General features: G+C 38.6%; 1 protein-coding gene across 23 annotated transcripts in view; it reads right to left on the reverse strand.

Annotated features, from left to right (window-relative positions):
- Positions 1 to 6,552: 6,552 nt before the first annotated feature.
- Positions 6,553 to 20,777, reverse strand: part of LOC121941544 (regulating synaptic membrane exocytosis protein 1) — an 86,536-nt gene continuing 72,311 nt past the window's right edge. For 19 of the 23 annotated variants that reach the window (XM_088072659.1, XM_088072660.1, XM_088072663.1 and 16 more), the window contains 7 exons: positions 20,569 to 20,721; positions 15,972 to 16,186; positions 12,736 to 12,880; positions 11,431 to 11,543; positions 10,284 to 10,385; positions 9,890 to 10,029; positions 6,553 to 9,247 (listed from right to left, as the gene is read on the reverse strand). In XM_088072659.1, coding sequence (XP_087928785.1) covers positions 9,029 to 9,247; positions 9,890 to 10,029; positions 10,284 to 10,385; positions 11,431 to 11,543; positions 12,736 to 12,880; positions 15,972 to 16,186; positions 20,569 to 20,721 — 1,087 coding nt within the window. In that variant the 3' untranslated portion in view covers positions 6,553 to 9,028. Of the gene's footprint in view, positions 9,248 to 9,889; positions 10,030 to 10,283; positions 10,386 to 11,430; positions 11,544 to 12,735; positions 12,881 to 15,971; positions 16,187 to 17,050; positions 17,550 to 20,568; positions 20,722 to 20,777 lie in introns of those variants that run through there. The other 4 variants (XM_088072676.1, XM_088072683.1, XM_088072715.1 and 1 more) reach the window with 2 other exon arrangements.

Below are 20,777 nucleotides of genomic sequence, written 5' to 3' on the forward strand. Positions count from 1 at the left end.
TGCGCGTCCACGGCAGATGCGCATCTAGGCTGGTCGTGCCCGCGAGGGGACTTTCTCTTGAACCTCCAAGCAAAAAGCTTGATTTTATCTTACCTCTACACCACATAAGAATACATCTTCCAGCCCCAGGGAGCTGTTTGGTTTATATTTATATTTGTTTAAGGTGGTGGTACTGCGCAGAGGCAGCAGAAATGTAACCGTCGCTCTTGGTGTAATTTAATTTCCCGAAAAAGTTCCAAATTACACCACGTATTTTTGAAAAGCCTATCAGGTAACATAGATTCTGATGAATTTTCCACTTGGTCGGCTGGAAAAGTAACCACCGAGGACGGCGCGCTGAACATCTGCAGAAAATATCATGCCGCAACCAAATGCAGCCTTAAAAACGAATAGTGTGTGTCATGTAAATACTATAAAGGTTCGTGTTTTATCACATTTGTACAAGAAATGCGTCATTCTTTCAGGCTGGTGTGTCACCTGCTTCGCTACTCCTGCACGTATCATGTGAGAGCTGCATTTCTCTGGTGAACTTTATTTATGGTGCCTACTGATGCTGCTGTTAACAAAACAGTATGCTCAAAGTAAAATGGGTCGTTGAGAATAAACATACTGCTTCCTTTGTGTCGCTGCAGCCTAAAGTGAAAGTGGTTTAAGAAATGTGATGTCAGTTATGGCTCCGCATGGACCTCCCCTGCAGAGGCGCACAGTGCACACTCTTTTATTTTCAACATTCATTTCAACAAGCTTCTTCATCACCAACCTGCCCGGCTGCATCAAAGCGCTGACCACATGAACGAAGAAAACACTTGAACAGTGAAGTTATTGTGAATGAGGAGGGGAGGCCGCGTGGCTGACATCAGCAGGAGTCAGCATCCTGTCACAAATACTCAGTGTGAGAGTAACACAGGGGCCGGAGAGCACGGAAGAAGTGTGTGTTCTCATATTTAATCTGTGGAGGCTGAGGGTGTGCAGGATTTTGCTGCAAGGATTAAACAGCAGCCTCAGAGCTCTGACTGCCTCTGTCTTCCAACAAAACTACGCCATCTACTGGTGCTTCAGCGCCAGACAGCCTTTTGCAGACCCACTGACAGGTATACTCAAAATGACAGGAGGCCAGGAGCCAGTCTCAGCAGCCCCATACACGTTTCTAGGATTTGAGGATGTTTCTAGGATTTTGGAAAATGTATGGGATTTTAGTACGTTTACAGAACTTTTGGTAATTTCTAGGATTTCTGGACATTTCTATGATTTTAGGATATTTTTCAGATTATAGGATGTTTCTAGGACTTAAAGACAATTCCAGGATTTTAGTACATTTCTCGGGTTATAGGATGTTTCTAGGATTTCAGGACATGTTTAGGTCTTCTCTAAATTTCGAACATTTCTCAGATTTTAGGTAATTTCTGTGATTTGGGATTTTAGGGCATTTATAGGACTGTAGGACATTTCTAGGATTTTAGCAAGTTTCTAGGATTTTAGGACACTTCTCGGATCTTAGGATGTTAAGATTTCTGGATATTTTTAGGATTTTAATATGTTACTTGGAATTTAGGATGTTTCAAGATTTTAGGACATTGCTAGGACTACAGGACATTTCTAGGATTTTAGCAAATTTCCAGGATTTTGAGATATTTCTCGGATGATAAGTTTAGTTTAGTTGCACATAAATAAGTATAAAAAAGACAAAAAAAGAAGATTAAAAAGTATGCAGGAGAAGTTAGAAGCCAACAAATGACTTATAGATACCTCCACACTGCCATAAATGACTATAATCACTCATAAAAAGAAAAAGATAGAAATAAACATTGCATAACTGATAAAACTTTCAATATTTAACAGTATTACAAAACTGATTAAAAAGGACAAATGACAGAAAGTTTGTATTTACAAAGTGAACTGCATAACAAATCAATCAATGAAGTGCTATGGGTGTGCAATAGAGTCCTTTTCAGATGTTTTTTTAAATAAAAAAAACGACAGTGTAGATGTTGATGGTCCTCTGTATTTCAATAAATTGAAAGTCTGATTAAGTCTGACAATACGGAAGATAAAAGTTCTTAGAGTGACTTGTGGGATATGAGTGAATGTCTGAGGAAATCTTTAAACAGCTCTGGAAAACACTCTGCAAGTCATGAGTTTGGTATATGTTCACATTACAAATTGATAGAAGGTGATATTTTCTTAAGACAGGAGCAGACGAGTTGCATCCTTTAGCAATACTGATCACTGTAAAACATTTCTTTTGAATTAGAAAACATTTATTGTGATAAGTTGGATATTGCGGCCCAAGCAGTATTACAAGACATAATATGAGGATAAATTAAACTGTAATAAAAGTTAAAATACAAGAATGATTCATCAGTGAACATATTCTATTTAAGATACCAGTTGACTGTAATACTGGTGATTGGGGTGTGGGATTTTGGCCAGTAAATGACTCAGTTGTGATGCTACTCTACCAGAAATTGCTTGGTTTTTTATCAGCACTGATTTCATTATTCATCCTCTACATTTTGTAAACACTGCACCCTTTTCTCATAAATTCGAAGCAAATATACAACCTGATGGGTCAGTCATTACAAACTCATGCTGTGCAGCTGAACATCGTCCAAATCCACAGAGATTCATTTTAAAGGTCCATATGCAGGATTTGGCAGAAGTGGAATATAATCTGAACAACTATGTTTTCATTAGTTTTTAGTCACCTGAAACTAGGAATTGTTGTGCTGTAGTTACCTTAGAAAGAGCTGTTTATATTTACATACAGAGCGGGTCCTCTTCCCCAGGGTCCACCATGTTTCTACAGTAAACAGAACAGATAAATCAAACTCTGCCTCTAGATAGGGACATTCACATCTTTGTGTCGGTCACCATAATTCTCCTTCACACTTGGCACACAGGAGAAGTTTGAGTTGGCTATTTGCAACTTCATTGCCAGATAGCACTAAATCCTACAAACTGGACTTTAGAGTTTTAGTGGAGATCCCGACTTTTTCAAAAATACTAAAAATGTTTGTCTGTATATCAGAAAAATGTATATTAACCCTTTGAAACCTAACCAAATTGGCTTAGTTTCTGTCAAACACAAAGGATGATGTTACAAGTTATGAGATACAAACAAAATCCTGAAATTTAGCTCGGAAATAAAAGCAAAGAGAAAAAAATGAAAAAACAACTTTAAAAAATGGATATAATAAATGGGTAAATAAATAAAAGTTAATGTATTAGAATAATTTCTCTCTTGCTCTCTCTCTTTAAGATAAAACAAACTAATTTTTAGGTCATTTACTTGTCAACTTTTCCAAATTTCTTGCATATTGTGGGCAATCTCTTGCCAAGGTGCTCCTTGCCTTGTTAGTCATGTTTTTAAAAGAAATTGAACCTTTTTTCTCATAATCTCAAAGGTTCAAATGCATGTGAAAGGCATCTGAATGTAACACAAGAAAAGTGATGTTGTTCCAGGTTTCAAAGGGTTAAATTCCTGGAGTTAAGCATATATATTTCTTTATTTACACAGGGAGGGCCTTGAGAGCAAGCTCTCATTTGCAAGGACGCCCGGTTAACAAGATAAAATCATTACAAAATCATTACAAACTTAGTCATATATAAGCATGCTTACATGTGTGCATACATGCAAACATACAAACATATTTACATACACACATGCATACAGACATAACATATAAAAGACAGTGAAACAAAGACAATTTATGCAATCTATGTAAAATGTTTCTAAGGGGACTAGTTTGTGCAGTCTAAGTGAGTCCTGGCATGGTGTGTCACTGCTTCTTCTATGTCCTTTAATGACATTTTCAACATCTTTCAAAATATTTGGCTCACTTTACTCACAGTTGGGCTGACTTGTTTGGTTTTGTCAGGCTGGCTTCAGGTCTGATGGCTCGTGTGTTAATCAACATAAATCAGTATTGTTCAAACATTTGTTCATCAAAAGAAAAATAGGCCTTTAAAACACTTAAAACCACATCAGGCCCCAAGAGGCAAAACTCAAAAGAAATGATAAGCAAACTCATAGGTTTACTTCAAACCATCAACCACAAACAGTTGAGTCTTTAGTTGTTGTCTTCCAGTTTCAAAACTGAGCACACCTGCATCTGTTAATCGGCTGGGGTGCCAAGGGAATTGTAGTCCTATTCACATTGTTGTACAGAGGCCACCACTCCATGCCAATGTTCTGTCACTATTCACACAAAATAAACTGACAAAACGCACTTCACTCAAGGTCAACTTATTAGCTTTTGCCAGAGCTTTCAACCACATCAGCACATGAAGTTTGCTCACTTCAGCCAGGAGAGACAGGTGAAACTTAACTTTCGCTATACTTAAATGTATTTGCTACATGATAATGTAATGTGGTTTGCAGAAACGTACAATGCCAGCATTTATTGTGGGGATGGGGGTTGCAGCATAATGCAGCACACCACCACCGTTAAGTATGACGTCAGAGCTTAAACACAAAGTTGACCCCTTGGAGCGACATCACTTTTCTTGTGCTGCTTTCAGATGCGCTTCCTCGAGTATTTAAACTTTTGAACTGAGAGCAAATTAGTGTGATTTGTACCCGAAAACATGGGGGAAAAGACACTGAGTGAACTGGTAAGATGTACCACAAATTGCAAAAAATTACATTATTTCTTCATAAAAAGAAAAAAGATAAGGAAAAACTATATTAATAATGATCATAACTCTATATCTAAAATGATGTGGATTTTTTAATTATTTTTAAGCACCTTTTCAGGTCATTTCCTTATGAGTTTGTCTTTTAGTTTGTTTTTATTTTGCTTATTTTCAGGTAATTTTTTTTTTTTTTTTTTTTTTTTTTAAAAATTTTGTGCTAATTTTAGGGTCGTTTCTTCTTTAGTTGCTCATTGCTTTCTTCCCATGTTTTTGAAAGAAAAAAAAGCCTATTTGCATAGGTTTCAAAGTGTTAAATGGACATTTCAGTGACAGTGTCAATAAAAACGGATTAGAAGGTGTACCTGATAAAGAGGGTTCAGTGGAGAGCTGTATGCTGTGTGGAATAAAATAATTTTAACTACCTTAAAGATACTCCAATGTGAAAAATAAGGATAATGTGAAAATAGGATCCTATAGGGTAAAAATAATTTCTCATGCAAACTCAAACCTTAAGAGGTCAATGGATAAATGTAGAAACTCATGCAAATTGTGTATAACTTCCGATACATAATGCAGTTTTTCTTCCGAAAAAAAACCCACAAGAACCAAGGACACAGCTGCTATTGTCACTACACATGTTGAAATGGAACCCAACATTTCCTCTTGTTCCTCTTGAGAGAAAGTAGTGGTGGTAAACTTACACACTACAATTATCATGTAATCTGGTCACATGATGAGTGGACTTCCTGCAACGAGCACATGCATCCTGCCATCATCTTCGACGAGCAACAACATGAGAATGAAAAACTACAGGCTCACGTTGAACGCTTCTCAATATAAACAGTCGTTTTCATGACAGGAGACATAATTCAGCTTTTTCCCAAAGTTTTTGTTTGTTTACTTTTTTAAAACCAGTTTCTTTGGAAAGCAGTGGATAATATTAAAAATGAGCTTTATTATGTTTGTATTCCACCCCGAGTCAAAATCCCTGTTTCCAAAGATGTGTGACCTTTGACCTGATTGGATAGATCGGCTCATTTCCTGGGAGCAGCGTGGAAATTTCACCGTGGCCTCTGACATGTATGATCTGCAGTTCTCTTTTCCACTATGATCTGTATCCACGCTTTGTACACAGCGGTCGTGACCCCTGATGCTGTGACGGGGGGAGCTGGGGGGCCCGGCTGGCATGGGGGGGCTGAGGGGTGGGTTAGTCAAGATTGCCTGCAGATGTTGTTTCGGGGGGCCCTCTGCTTATTTAACAAGAGGATGTGGAACATAAATCTCCCAAGCCCTCTGCTGCACTGTATCATAAGTGAGGTCACACATGAGGCCGTTTTAGTTCAACTTCCTCTTCAGTGAGACACCCTGTCGCAACCGAGACAGACTTCTGTTGTTATATTGTAGAAGTGAAGAACTGCCATGTGCTTTTATTAACAAATAATAAAACTCCCCAGAAATCTACCTCTTCTATATGAGATTCTCTTTTTCTTAGAATTTTCTTTTGCAAAAGCTAAATAGAGACAGAAGAGTGTCTAGTTTAACCCTTTGAAACCTGGACAAATTGGCTTTTTCGCTTGGCAATGAACATCACAAATTAGCAAGAAATTAGTAAAAAGTAGGAGAAAATTAGCTAAAAATTCACACACAAAAAAAAAACCAAAAGAAAAACAAAAGAAATCAAATAAATGGCTTGAAAAAAGTGCATCAAATGTAGTTGTAATTAAACATATATTGGAATTAAATAATTATTTTCCAATCTATTTCTTTCTCTTTCTTGTTTTTTCTTGCATTTTTCAAATGTCTTGCAGTTGTAAACAGCAACTGAGGGAATAATACAAATAAAAACAGAAAAAAAAAAAAATCATTTGGAGATTTGAGGGAGATACTGAAGTGAAGGTGAGCCGAAAAACATTTTTTTCTTCCACACATTCTTTTTATTTGTAAATAATAAAAATGAACTTTTTTTTAAATATAAAACATACACATCATTTGAGCCACATCTGTTATACAAACAAGTAATGTTGCAGTGAATGCTTTACTTTTTTCTAATTTTCTTTTTGTTTCAGTGGAACACAGAAGTTGTAAACAATCAGCAATTCTTTTTTCCTGTTAATACTGACAAAGAAAAAAAAAGGTAAACCAGCTTCACCGGACGATGAAAAGAAAAGTCAACTCTTCTGAAGTGGGACTGAACATGGCCGGGGTTCAGACATTTGGGTTTGAAGCACAAAGAAGTGTTCAGATGACGACTTCTAGAGTAGCGGTACACCTGTAGTTTTGAAGTTTAAGTTCGGCCAGTTCGTGACCCAAGTCCATCGTCTTGTGTCGCCCCGCTGCATGGTCCCTAATGACGTGTTAATCGCTCCTCATTACGTAACTTGGCCCCTTTGCAAATATCACTGAACCCACTGAAAACCCAGTGAATGGCTGTTGAGTATTTACAGTGTTTTACTCTCTGTGCATTTATTCTTTATATAACTTAACAGTGTTAGTATATCTGAAATCATTATGTTGAAACATAATTCATATTTCCATATAAGCGGATCTGATTTGTACATATTTATTCATACATCATCTCAGCCCCTTGGAGGTATACTATGATGTGGAATAACAGTAAGAGGGGCTGTGAGGTCTGCTCAGTACCACTGTACAGTACTGTACATCTTCCAGAGGGTCAAGGAGAGACATCAAGGTAATCTTGGGATTTCGTTTGAGACATTCAGCACCGGACTGGGGGATGTGGAACTGACTGCAGCTGAGTTCTTTGCGTAATGGGAATGGCTTCGGTTTCTTGGTTTTATCTCTTTAATATTCAAGTACGAGCAAACTGTACAACTGCATGCAACATACAAGCGGCCCTACAGTATGTGGAACTAACACACGTATCTAGTTCAGTTATCTTTTTTTCTGTATCTGTTTTTGTTTTACAAAAATGTGCATGCAGCTTGGAACAGGTTCCAAAGTCATGCTGGCCGCCGCCTTTTTTTCCCTCCGCTGGGAGGAGACTGCAGGCCGAACGGAGGATGAGCATTGGTTTTGGAGTCCCGACAGATCAGTCTGATTGGTTACTTTCACATTCACAGAGATGCACAAGGGAAAGTGTGAGAGTTTATTCTTTTTCTGTTTGTCTGACCAGACAAAGAAATGAACGTGACGGGATTGTTGCTTTTTTTCTTTTTTTGACTACGTGTTTTTTTCAAAAAGTTAAACTTTTTGTTGTAAAAAAATCAAGCTCTTGTGCTTGTGTTTAAATTTGAAAAGAATGTAAACTAAGGGTTGGATAGAAACGTGCTGGGGTGAGGGAACGCGCTCCCCAAAAAATGTGAAAAATTAGACAGTCCTATCTTGCTCTTGCTTTACTCTTTTTTTTTTTTTTTTTACAGTGATGTTGTACCCTTGTGATATTTCAAAGTGACATAAATTTTATTTATTGGTCAACCTCCTTGGAGGCCTAATATACATCTATACAAAGACGACTGGACGTTTGCCAGCGGTGGAACAAGGAAAACAACGCCGCACGCTAATCTCACTGTCAAGTGTAAAAATCTAAGCTGTGTCATCATCACCAGTCCCCCCCCTGCATAACAGACATTTAATAGTTTTTATATCCTTTTTTATCTCTTGTGTTTTGTTTTTTCTCTCCATGCACACACCAGACTGACAACATTATCATGAGCATTTTACGCACTGTAAAAACATCTTGTGCCAGTAGTAACAAAGGGAAAGAAATGAACGACAAAGCAAACACGCTAAAACAGTGTGGCCTTAGAGCAGCCATGGTAAACATACTGAAAAGAGGATTTTTTTTGACAGAGAGAGGGACCAGTGATGCGGCTCCAAGGTCTAGGCACCAGAAGAAGGCCCTGTGCTTCCAGACTGAATACCCATGCTGGGGCACCCTGCCTGGGGGGGCGGGGGCAGGAGTACCGGCAGTCTGTTGGGGTTCTGGAGGAGGCCACTGCAGAAAGGACTGCGCCCCCTGCAGGCGCGGAGGGTGATTACCTCTGTCTCGAGTCCATACATTCCGATGCTTAACGTACATTTCTTTGCTATTGTTGATTCAGTTAAAAATCACCCTGCTTCATTTGATTCTCTGACACTTTTTTGTTTTTATCTCCCGTGTCGAGAGCTACTGCGTGTTGTCTGTTCGACAAGCCCTGCTTCTTCAGAGAAAAACTGAATGGATATGAAACACTGAAATGTGGCGCTCCGTACAACAGACAAAATTAACCGCGACAGGAGTGATTGTCAGATCTCAACAAAGCTTTCTCATTGTGACTGTTTCTGATTGTTGTTGTTCTACATTTCCGCCATTTTTTTTTTTTTTTAGTTTCTCTCTACAGTACGGTTCGTGAGTTTGTTACTCGTCGAGCGATGTAGAGCTGTTGGTCCACTAGGATCGGACCCCGGGAGGTCCGGAGGAGCTGTCGAGTGACGACTGGGAAGCCCGCCGCGTTAAGGAGGCAAGTGTCGGATCCACCAAAGAGGATGGTGGGAACAACTTGTACCAACCAATGACTGTGCTTGATAAGTCCAGTTCCTCCAATAGGATTTGTGCAACTCCCATGAAGCTTTTATGGTCCATACGGCCGTAGTCGCCCCATACAATCACCTGAAGGGAAATCGGCAAATTACACAGCAGTCTAGTAGGCATGGGCATCATCATGGTATTATGGTCTACCAGTGTATTTAAAAATCCTGCAGTGTGCATCACCTGCCCTGGAGGTTACGCCCAGGCCACACTGCATGTGTGAGCAGTGTTTTTCACATTGGCTGTGTTTGCTGTTGCGGCAATGCTGCAGAGCTTCCTACTGTTATAACTACTGCATTTACACAACTAAAATCTCATACTCCACTCATTTATGAAGCCGTGTAAGCTACTGCATCGTCAACTACACGTTCATGCAAATGTTTCACAGTAAAATGCCTTCTGTCAAAAACTCAGGGGGCTTTTATTTCGAAACAGAAACAGGAAAGGTTAAGCAAAACAGATATATTTGTATTTCCTCATGTCTGTGGCAGATAAAGACATTGAAACCATAGCAAAAGGTGGTATGGAGTTAATATAATTATGAAAAGACCATTTTCACTGCCTGTTTCTGCTGAAAAGCACCCCGATGAAATTCCAGGAAGGTATAAAGGTATGAAAAAATAGATACCGCTCAAGCCTAAAGTCTAGTTCCTCCTGCTAAAACTTTTTTTGTCAGTATGGATTTTAAAACTTTGTAATGAATGAAATAGATCTTCAGCTCACCTGTAAGACTTTACCCTGTGGGCTCTCTTCGAATAGCAGTGCTTGCTGGTACAGTGGGTCAAGTGTTTTCCGTGCAATCTTGGTTTTCTTTTTGGCTACGTACGCTCCATTATTCAGCAGATAGACCTTGACATATGGAGCTGAAAGCAGAGACAAAGCAATAAAAAGGCCATTAGTGAGGAACACAGCAACTCTTCGATATAATCTAGATCAGATCTCACAGCTGGCTCTATATTTATGAGAAGAGAAAACACAGTAAGCTTCGGCTGTGTCTGGATTTCGCTGGATGTCGCGGGTATATAATGTAATGATGGGAAGAGTATTTGACTGATGTTTTGAGAGGGAGGGAGGGATTAGTTGCTCTTTGGTATCTCAACATTGGTCAGGTTCTCACCAGGGAGGGATTTGGATCCTGGCTTTTGTACGAGTCCTCGTGCTCTGATAACTTCCACCTCCAGCTGACCCTTCTTCTCCATCATGCCGATCTGGATGTCACCTGAGAAACACAGAAAAAAGTGGAAAGATGATGATGATGAACATGTAGTCAGAAAAAATAAATCACAAGGGCACAGTCAGCCTCAAAATACACAATAAGGGATCTTTTGATTAATACTGATGAAAGCAACAATAATACACTATTTATATAATATTATTTACAATTAAATTCAATATTGCATAATTAATGTGATATTTTATCATATTACACTAAATCATTTATTATATTCTGTATTATGTTAAACTATACCATACTATACTATACTGTACTATACTATGCTATACTATACTACACTATACTATATTAAGGTACACCATAGTGTATTGTTACATTATGTACTGTACTCCACAATATAATTACTATATTAATGTAGTTCTAGTTGCATAGTATTACTTATTTTATATTCAGTTCTACTATCTGTATCACAGTACTCTTACAAATTCATATAAATACAATAAAACTTTACCTACACACCACAATATACTGGATATAATAACCCAAACAGATCCTCTATCATACTACAGTACATATGGTGCTCGTAAATGTTATCTTGCCTACTTAGTGCTTATGTTATTATTATTTATTTATTTATTTATTCATTTATGTATTTTTTTCCAAATCAAAAACAAATTATTTTCTCTTATTGTAACACAAATGTGTTGAGTCTTCAAATCAAACATTATGCAAGTAAACAAATTATTTATAAAAATACTGAAAAAAGAACAAATACTAGAAATAATTAATAACAATCAAGAAAATGATGAATGAAAAACAAACAACAATCACAAATACTACTACTACTAATAATAATGCAAAAATAACACAAAAGCTTCACATGCATGTTTAAGTAATATCCAATAAATATTATGAATGTAAGTACACAGATGACTAAAAGTTATTTGTAAAAATACTGAAAAAAAAAAATTAATTATTGAAAAATACACTCAAACATACACATAAGAGAAAAAGAAAACCCAAAGAAATGCTTGAAAATGGGGAGAGGAGAGGAGAGGAGAGGAGAGGAGCAGTATCATCAGGATGTTACCTATGGCTGGAGTTGCCAGTGTTTGCCTCCCCACTAACTGAGCCGGTCCGAGGCCGTCCAGGAAGTCACTGAACTGACTGCTTGCACCCAGATTGACTCCAGAGAAGATCAAACTACCACAGAAAAAAACAAACATTAATTGATTACATCAAAACCGACCAATATCACCACAGTCAGCGCAGAGCTCGTTTTGCTGCCTTCAGGAGAACCAATTTGCTGCCAGTCATTATTTACAGCACGAAAACATCTTGAAAACTGCCCAAGTAAGATAATCCATCAGAAAAAACACAAGGCCTTAATTTGATTCATTCAGAGTTTGTGTTTTATCATCGCCTCACTGAGCCTGAGATTTTTTTTAACAGTGTGCCCATTATAATACACTCTGTTTACTGTCAGTCAGCTGACACATTCATGCAGAAATTGAAGTGTGTGTCTGGATATGACCCGTCAGAACATGATGGCAAACAAACTTTACTGTCATATCCAGGGGGAAATGTAAAGTAGACTAATAGACTATCATATCATGTTGCTCCTTTAACCGCTTAATACCTAAGCAAATTGGCTTGATCTCTTTCAAAATATGGGAAAAGGGGGACTAACAACTTAACAAAAAATGGTCCAGAAAATAGCAAAGAAATTAAAAAAGTTACAAGAATATTACTTGAGAATAAGCTACAAAGAAAGACAAATAAAATAAAAAAACAAACAAAAATATGACCTCAAGAAAGTGCCCAAAATGTAACATATATTTTCTTCTTTTTTTCTGTATCATAATTTTAAATCTTATTAAAACAGTTATGATTTTTTTTGATACAGGGATACATAAACAGAAAATAAAGCAATGTTAATTTTGTTCTGTTTTTTCTTCATTTTTTTGCCCTTAAAAACCACCAAAAGAACTAATATGTTTTTACCATTACAGTACTAATCAATAAGCAGTATCGGCGAGACTAGAAGTACCATTAAAAACTTGAAGATACACAAGCCTATCTTAACATCTTTCCCCCATTTTTTATATCTAATAAACCCCCCCAGCTATTTTTCTGATATTTTTTATGTCACCTTTTACTAATTTTCTTCTGCCTTCTGCCTTTACTAATTTTCTTCTGCTCATTACGTTTTTTTTCCATATTTTTGAAAGAAATCAAATCATTTTTCTCAGGTTTCAGGGGTTGAAATGCTGGTGAAGGTGGTCTGAATGCAGTAAAAGAAACTGATGTTGATCCAGGTGCTAAAGGGTTCAGAAAGAAGAGTGATGTAGAAGTTGAGAGTGTGAGCGGTGCAGGAAGTGTGTGGTTTACTGACTTCCCCTCAGAGTTGTAGCTGTTCATGCTGCCGTTGTTGGACTCTCTGCTGGGCTGCCGGCTCATGTTCCTGGTCAGCTCCACTGCCATGCCGGTCTCTGTGCTCCTCTGGATAGGTGCACCCTTCTCCTTCTTACTCTTCCCCTCTGCAGAAAAGAGGAGAGACAGGAATAATCACAATGTTGTGTTCAAAGATTTTTTTTTTTGTCACAAGAAGTTTGAACAACGTTTTCTGAGTGGCTTTCGTTAACCAAAACAGATTTTTTTTCCTTCGGGTAGCTTTCTTTAGTGCAACTTCTTCCATGTATAAATTGCTAGCTTGTAAAGCGATGCTTTCAACACAAAATTGACGTTTAAAGGATTAAAAACATGTTTTCCTTTAACATTAATTGTGGTTTCTGAAGATAATATATCCTGACCTTTCATCACTATTATGGGTCAAGCGGGAATGCTGAATCCTATAGTCCCCCAAAATCCAACTAAAAAGCATTGTTTAGACACCCTCTGCCTTGTAAATAACAAACAGGAAACACAACGGAGCTGAAAATGAAGTCAGAGTCTAGAGCAAATTTATCAGTGGGGTAAAGCTTTGTTTCATATCATCAATTCACTATCGGAAAGAAAATCACAAGATACCCTACAGGTCCAGTTGGGGACTCCCTGATCTGTCTTTCTGAAGCCCTGCCAAAGTCAGACCCATGTCCTGCTGAATCTGGTAATCAGTAGTAAACAGGAAATTGTTGGGCAGAAAAACAACCCAAACAACACTGTGGCATCTCGAAGTGCGCTGCGTCCACCTTCTGACTCATAATATTGGCACATTATGGTGCAAAAAAAAAAATGCAGCTGCATTTCTAAACCTGCAGTTATCCCTTGTGTGTGCAGAGGATGAGATCAATCTTTAAATCAGCAACACATAAACAGCCTATATATAACGTACCATTAAATGGTAATGAATAATGACAATTCTAAAGGTTAAAAACTCAGACAAAAGCTTCTTCATCTGCTTCTGCTCTCATTAAAAGGATGTTTCAACTGAAGGTTTATCTTTGTGCTATCTTTACTTCCTCTTTCTCTCTACAACAGGGAGAGAGGGCGAGAGACCCCCCTTAGGCTTAATGTCCTCTAATAGCTTTTTATGTCCACTACAAAGACGGGGAGTACAGCGTTTGGCTTTCATCATGAGTCTTACACCCCCCCCCCGTGGTAAAAGTGCCTGCTGGACTCAGACCAGCCAGAGTCTGTTGTGACTGAGAGCTGAGCTGCGAGGGGCTCTCAGCTGGCCACGACGCTCACAGACTCCACACAACACATTATTTTGTTGTTTGTCTTCATGAGTGCGAGGGCAGCAGAGGTTTGTCTCTTACAGAACAAAAGGACACTGCAAATTTGTGGTGATTCGGTACAGTCTGCTCCTCTGGGCAGATCTGCTGGGTTGTCTCATAGAGAGTCTCATAATTTAGTGCAGATTCTAAAAAGCAGATTACACGCTGTGCACTTAGGTAAATGCTTTTGGGTTTGAATGTAGAAGGGTGCTTGTGTCGGGATTCAGAAAGAGTTTTGGAGAGGCAAACTATAGGTTTGTAAACCTCTGTTGCATGTTACAGTAAAAGTTTCAATCTAATAAAACAACCAGTTCACCAGAACAGATGTTGGTTTTGTACGTTTCTGCAAACCGCGGATACATTACATCTCATTTGTTATTATGTAGCAGATACGTTGACATTTTATGAACACAGTGTGGTTAGTTTGAAGCACAAAAACCACTTGGTGGTAGGTTAAGAAAAGAAAGATTTTTTGGGTCAAAAGACACACATGATATAAAGCTGCTGCGGGCTCTTTTGGCGGCAAGCAAAAGAATCAATCACTAGAAAGTGGCTAAACCCAGTACCGCCCACTTTGGAAAACTGTTATGGAATAATTTCGGAAATATCTAAAATGGAAAAGCTGATATTCTCTTTGAGGATCCAAAAGAATACATTTTATCAAATCTGGAATAAAATGAATCAAATTTATAACCCCACTACAAGCAGACTTTGCATGACCCACCACAGTTTCAACTTCCTGTCCTGTTTTTGACAGGAAGTGTAACAATGTGCACTCCCTCAGTTTCAGCGTGTGTAGTTAAGTTAGCTTACTGAGCTTGTGGTGGACAGATGTACACAAGTATGTGCCCTTAAGTGTACGTATGTATATGTAAAGTAAGTGAGTATATGTGGATATGGAAGTATTATATATATATATATATATATATATATATATATATATATATATTTTTTTTTTTTTTTTGAACGAAAATGAGGAAAAAAGAAATCAAAGTAGAGGAAAGAAAAGAAATGCAATTATCCTGTAAACTGTACTATATCTGTATTACACAGGCTTTATGACTGTAAAGACTGGAAAATAAATATTTTTGAAGCTGTGGATGTCAAAGTCACAAATTAAAAGAAAACATGAAAATAAAATGCTTTTTGTAGCACTATCCTCAGTGGAGATGCAGCCATGGCTCGCTAAAACAACAGCCAGTTTTGTTTTTTGTGGGTGGTCTGCAGCTTTGCAGGCTGCTTAAGTGACAAGTAATCTACCATCCTTTTCACATCCCGATGACAAAATAAGGTTAGAACTAAATCACTTTAGCAACACTGGTATAATAGCATAAAACGTACATATGAAATACATGCATGTTTTGCAGAAATGTACAATGACAATATATTGTTCTGGCGCCTGGGTTGGATCAAAATTGGTCTGACCTTAAGTTAATGTTGACAAACTGCAAGGTTTGGCACAAAAAAATAAAGCCATTTTTTATGCTATGCCTGCTAAAAAATTGATAACTGATTTAAAATGTGTTTGTGGGCCAGACTTAATGAATTACTCTGAACAAGTGGTTTCTGAACGGATGTTTTAAAGATTTAGGTGTGATGGACTGAGACATTCGAGCAAATAAATGCACAAACATACCCTTCTTTGAGTCTTAATACAATCTCAATAAACAATTACTTTTTAAATCATCACTGACATTATCAAAGAAGTGGATGAGATCTCTGCAGTGTCAGGAACATCAGTTTCCCATTTCAGAAAATGAAATATTTTTATGTGTTATATTGTTGCCAAAGTTTATAATAATATTAACTGTCCAACCTATTATTGTGAGGAAATTTGCCACATTCATATCATGCATTACTAGTGAGATCTACAGTCGCCACTGACTATTTTAGGGTTGCCATGGCAACTCACCAGGGCCGCTGATCTGTGAAGTGCTGCGACTGCGGCGGTTGCCAACGATGGCCACCACTCGTGCACTGAGGCTGGAGCGTCTCTTCTTGCTGCCGCCACCCACAGTGCCCAGCGCCGTGTCTGATTGGCTGCCGTCGGTGCGTTCCTGGGTGTAGATCTCCCCGCTCACACTGGAGCTCTTCAGCATGCTGCGGCCCACCGATCGCATGTGCCGACTACAGAGAGAAGACATCGAGTGACATTTTGGTCCAGTTTAATGGCGAGTGGATGCTGTTAAGATATCTTCTTCCATACTCTACCTTCAAAAACAGCACACTGGACAAGAGGTGGATGATGATAATAACAGCAAAGGCTTCACTATGGAGGACAGCCAATATGTCCGGTTTGACCGAACTGAACTTCATATCCCATATTACAAAACTCATTCAGTCTTGTTTCTTCCAGTTAAGAAATTTTGAAAAATCAAACCAATAATATATATTAACTTAAAATGGTACAAAAGACAGCAGCCAGGCTGTTGACCAAAACTAGTTGTCAGTCCCACATTACCCCAATTCTTGCCTCTCCTCGCTGGCTTCCAGTTAAACACATAGTTGATTTTAAAATTTTACTCATCACCTACATGGCTTTGCACGGCCTGGCCCCTGCATCTATAGAAGAGATATTGAGCCCCTATTCTACTGGTTGGCCATTTCAATCATCAGATCAAGACCTCCTATCTATTTCCCGCTCTTATTCTTAGTTTTTCCAAACTCTGGAACAGCTTTCCCTTTGTAATCAGAAGAGCTGAATCTGTGCCTTTTTGTTTTTTCTGCCGCTGAAAACTCATTTCTATAGCCACCCCTGTTTATGCATGTATGTACTGTATGTATGTATTTGTGTGTGCATGTATGTGTACTTTAATTTTTATGTGTATATTTTATCTAAATCTGAAGCGCTTTGTAACTGTGTTGTACAAATAAAACATTATTATTATTATTATCATTGTTACATTTAAACTGACTGTGGTTGAGGAAAGATGTTGAATCAAACAATATGTGAATTATATAACAGATGAGCAAACACCTGGGAAGGGAAAATGGAAGGGAAATGTTTATGACAGACCCTACATATCTAAAACTTCATAATTTTGCTATCATCTGTGCCCCAGCTCCCTAGAAAAAGAGATTTAGTGTTCTAGCAGTAGGAAGCTGATACTAAAATCACATATTAAAGTTCATTTTTCTCAAACGAGCCACTACACGCGGGCAGAGGCTGCACAGCGCTCGATGCTGCCTTCTAGGGGTTTGGAGGAGCCGCCGCATGTCCATCCCCTCAGAGGGGGTCAAAGTGCTGCAGGAGATCCCAGCTATGCTGCCCCTATCACCCATAGCCCTCACTCCCTGTGGGCCCCTGACAGCCAGGGACTCGAGTGAACGACTGGGAAAGGGGAGGCTGGTTTGAGGCCTCTCCTCCGCCCCCTGCAGGGGGGTTAGGGAAGGGCGTGCAGCAGAGAGAGAGGATGGGAGGGGAGGGTCCAGGTCTGGAGGGTGGAGGGGGTCCTGGCAGTCACAACACAGGATGCATGCAAGGAGGGATCTAAAACATGCAGAGGGGATTGCGCAGACACACACACACACAGACACAGGAAACAAGGGCCACATAAAACCAAAATGACAAACAATACTGTGCAAAACACTTATTGATATTCATCTACGTACACTTTTGGATATATATCTAACATACACAAATGTTAGTTCAGCAATAGGTCAACTGATGTAAGCAAATCCACTTTCATGTCTGCTTGGAAATATTCCAGTATTCCAAGAAATAATTTTACTCAATTTTAGCAAAAAAAAACAACAAAAAAACAAGCAGCATCCAGTGACATAAGAAGTCAATAAGGAGCAGTGCATGAAAAATAAAGGCATATGAAGCAGGGGGAAATGTTGAAGAACGGCGGTTATAAGAAGGAGGGTGTCAGCCTAACGTGCCACTGTTTGCATTCATCTGTATGTACTCAGTCACTTTCATAAGCTATCATCAGACTGGCCGGAAGCAGATGTGAGACGACCCACTGAATACAGATATTAATATCCCACTCTGAGTGAAAACTGACCTGAGGCCAGCCATCCTTGTACATCACTGGATTACTAATTCCTTCCTCTTGTCTCTAAAAACTGACCCCTTGTCTGAATTATAGATAAGCCACATTACAAGCCTCCTGAAACTGACCGACCGTTTTCTATAAATGACTGCTGACTCCATTGTCTGCTTTTCTTTTAATTCAAAAGCGAGTTTTACAGTTTGTCTGATCACAGCATTAAAAACATGGTGATATTTGAGTGTCCACATACTTTTGGAGATATTTTGTGATAGTGCTTATTTTTAAATTGACAAATGTTCAATCAAGAAGAAGATGTCTGTATTTCTTACATTTATGCGACAACCTACAGTCTCCTCCTTATCTCTTTCTTTCTTTTGCTCTTTCTCCCTCTCTCTGTCTCCCTTTCCTTCTGTCTGTCTCTCACCTCCGACTCTGGAAAGTGTGTCAAAGGCCGTGGGGCTGAGCTTTTATAACGCTCTATTTGGATTGATCTGTGGTAAGGCCATAAAGGCCGGGCCCTCTCTCTCCTCCTCCCAGACCTCAATACATTAGCCAGCTAATAAGCTGCACTACATCAACCCTCGGCCCACTGAGGGCCACTGGGATAGGGTCGTTTGTCCCTGTCAGCACACCGCTACTGGTCGTGTGTGTGTGTGTGTCCTCACATGGGAGTGTGTGTGCACATACAGAAAATGTTGACATTTTCATTTTTATTTTTATGTAGTTTGAATTATCAATTTCAGCTCATCTTGACTTGTTTTTAATTTTTTAGCATTTTTTTATATTTTTATCGCCAATTTTTTCAAAGATGTGTGTTTTTTTTAAAAAATCCACATGGATTTTGTGATACAATCTTCAACATATATAAACAACAAACAATTTGCAAAATTGATTCTCATTTTCTGCTGCATAAACAAAAGATCAATATGAAAATAATTCATGCACATTTAAGAGTTAAATTTAGTTATTTAGTATTTTGACTTATTTAACTAGGTTTTAACTTAAGTCTTGTTCAGACATCAATTGATAAAAAATGTTGTTTAACACCCAAGGTCCATAGCCATTTCGTGGTTCCCCTCCTTGATGACTTTGATGACATCATCAAGGCTATTTTCTCAAATCTTGACTGAGACTTCAGTCTGTCAGAGTTCATCATAACTCAGTCGAGATTTGAGAAAATAGCCACAAAAGAAAATATTTTCACCAGACAATTCTAATTCCCACATTATCAAATACCTACATTTTTATTATTCCACTTGGTGTGTGATACTTACAGCTTTTGGTGTCTTTTGAGACACACCAGACTTTAGACCAACTCCAAAGTAAATCTACCTGCAGCAATACTTGACGCTGAGAGCAACCGATGTAGTATAAACAGCGAGAAAGTCTGCGATGAGGAGGCGGGGTCAAAGAAAATTAAAATTACATCCAGATGAACCACAGTTCATGACCCATGTGAAACCAAAAGTCAGTGTTGTTTAATTTGATGTCACATAATTTATGTACGGTCGTCGTAACGTAACTCGTGATTTATTTATGTCACCTTATGTTATACAAAAAAAATTTACTTATTTTAACCCAAAATATGATCTTTTATCTAAACACAACCAAGTAGTTTTGCTTCCTTACCACGACTGTTTCAAAATGTTAACCACGTGTTGCAATGTGTGTCAGCAGTGCGTCTCATAGATTCAAAGTGCACGTGCCAACGTGCATGCAGCCTGTTGCAGTCGCTCCTGCTCATTTTCTCACTTTCTCTTAATTTTAGCTCTTTTATTTAAGAGTACTTGCTCTATATTTTATTTATCCACAATTTCCCCCTGCGGATCAATAAAGTATTTCAAATTCTGATTCGCAAAAAGGGTGCTGTGTGTGTCGCTATCAGACGATGAGGGGCGTGACAAAGTGTGGGATCTTAACCACCTGTGAAAAAGAATGGGCTGTTTTCAAAGGCTGAGGACTCCTCATGATGTGTAAATTTATGTTTATATGTAAAATTGGTGGAGAGCCTTGTACTTTCACTGCAGTGAGAGGTACATGATGACTTTGAGAGTGGGTAAGATAGTGAGGACAATGTAAAGGAAGGTGTGGAGTCGTGAAAAATGCAAAGTCAGATATTCAATGAAATACTTCCATTTATCCAGATATTTCCATGTAAATAAGTGCAGCTCAAAGAACATCTCTGTGCTGAAAGATCCAAGTTTAACCTCATGTGTTAGTGAGTTTCCACCCTGCGTAAGTGTCCTTGAGCAGAACATTGTATCCCTACCAGACCAAGCTGACCTTTGACCTCCCTTTGGAGTTAGCAAGCAAAAAAAATAACTCCCCTAAAGAGATCAATTGGGAATTGTCTATAATTGGAGTCATTAAAAAGTTTCTGCTTGCGTTTTGTCTTTAGCGAACGGGGATTTAGGGATTCTGTCTTGAGGGTGAAGAACTGTTTGAACAGTGAGAAGATGGATCGTCTGCAATCATTGGTGAATTTACCTTTTGGGATCTATTGATCTTTACCTGGAATCCCTTGTGTCTCCAGCTACTGTGTGTCTCCTGCGCTTCAACTCCTCAGAGAAACGTCTCTTTCCTGCTGCCCTCCTCCTGTCCTCCTCTCCATCCACCCCCCATGAGATCCTCCTGTCCTTCTTCTCCTCCTCTAATGACTTGGATCTGAGTTCCAATCAGCGTATGTTTCCGTACATTTGTGTGTGTGTGTGTGTGTGTGA

This window comes from Plectropomus leopardus, chromosome 3 (assembly GCF_026936395.1).
Source record: "Plectropomus leopardus strain MGB_pleo_1.0 chromosome 3, ASM2693639v1, whole genome shotgun sequence".
NCBI lineage: Eukaryota > Metazoa > Chordata > Actinopteri > Perciformes > Serranidae > Plectropomus > Plectropomus leopardus.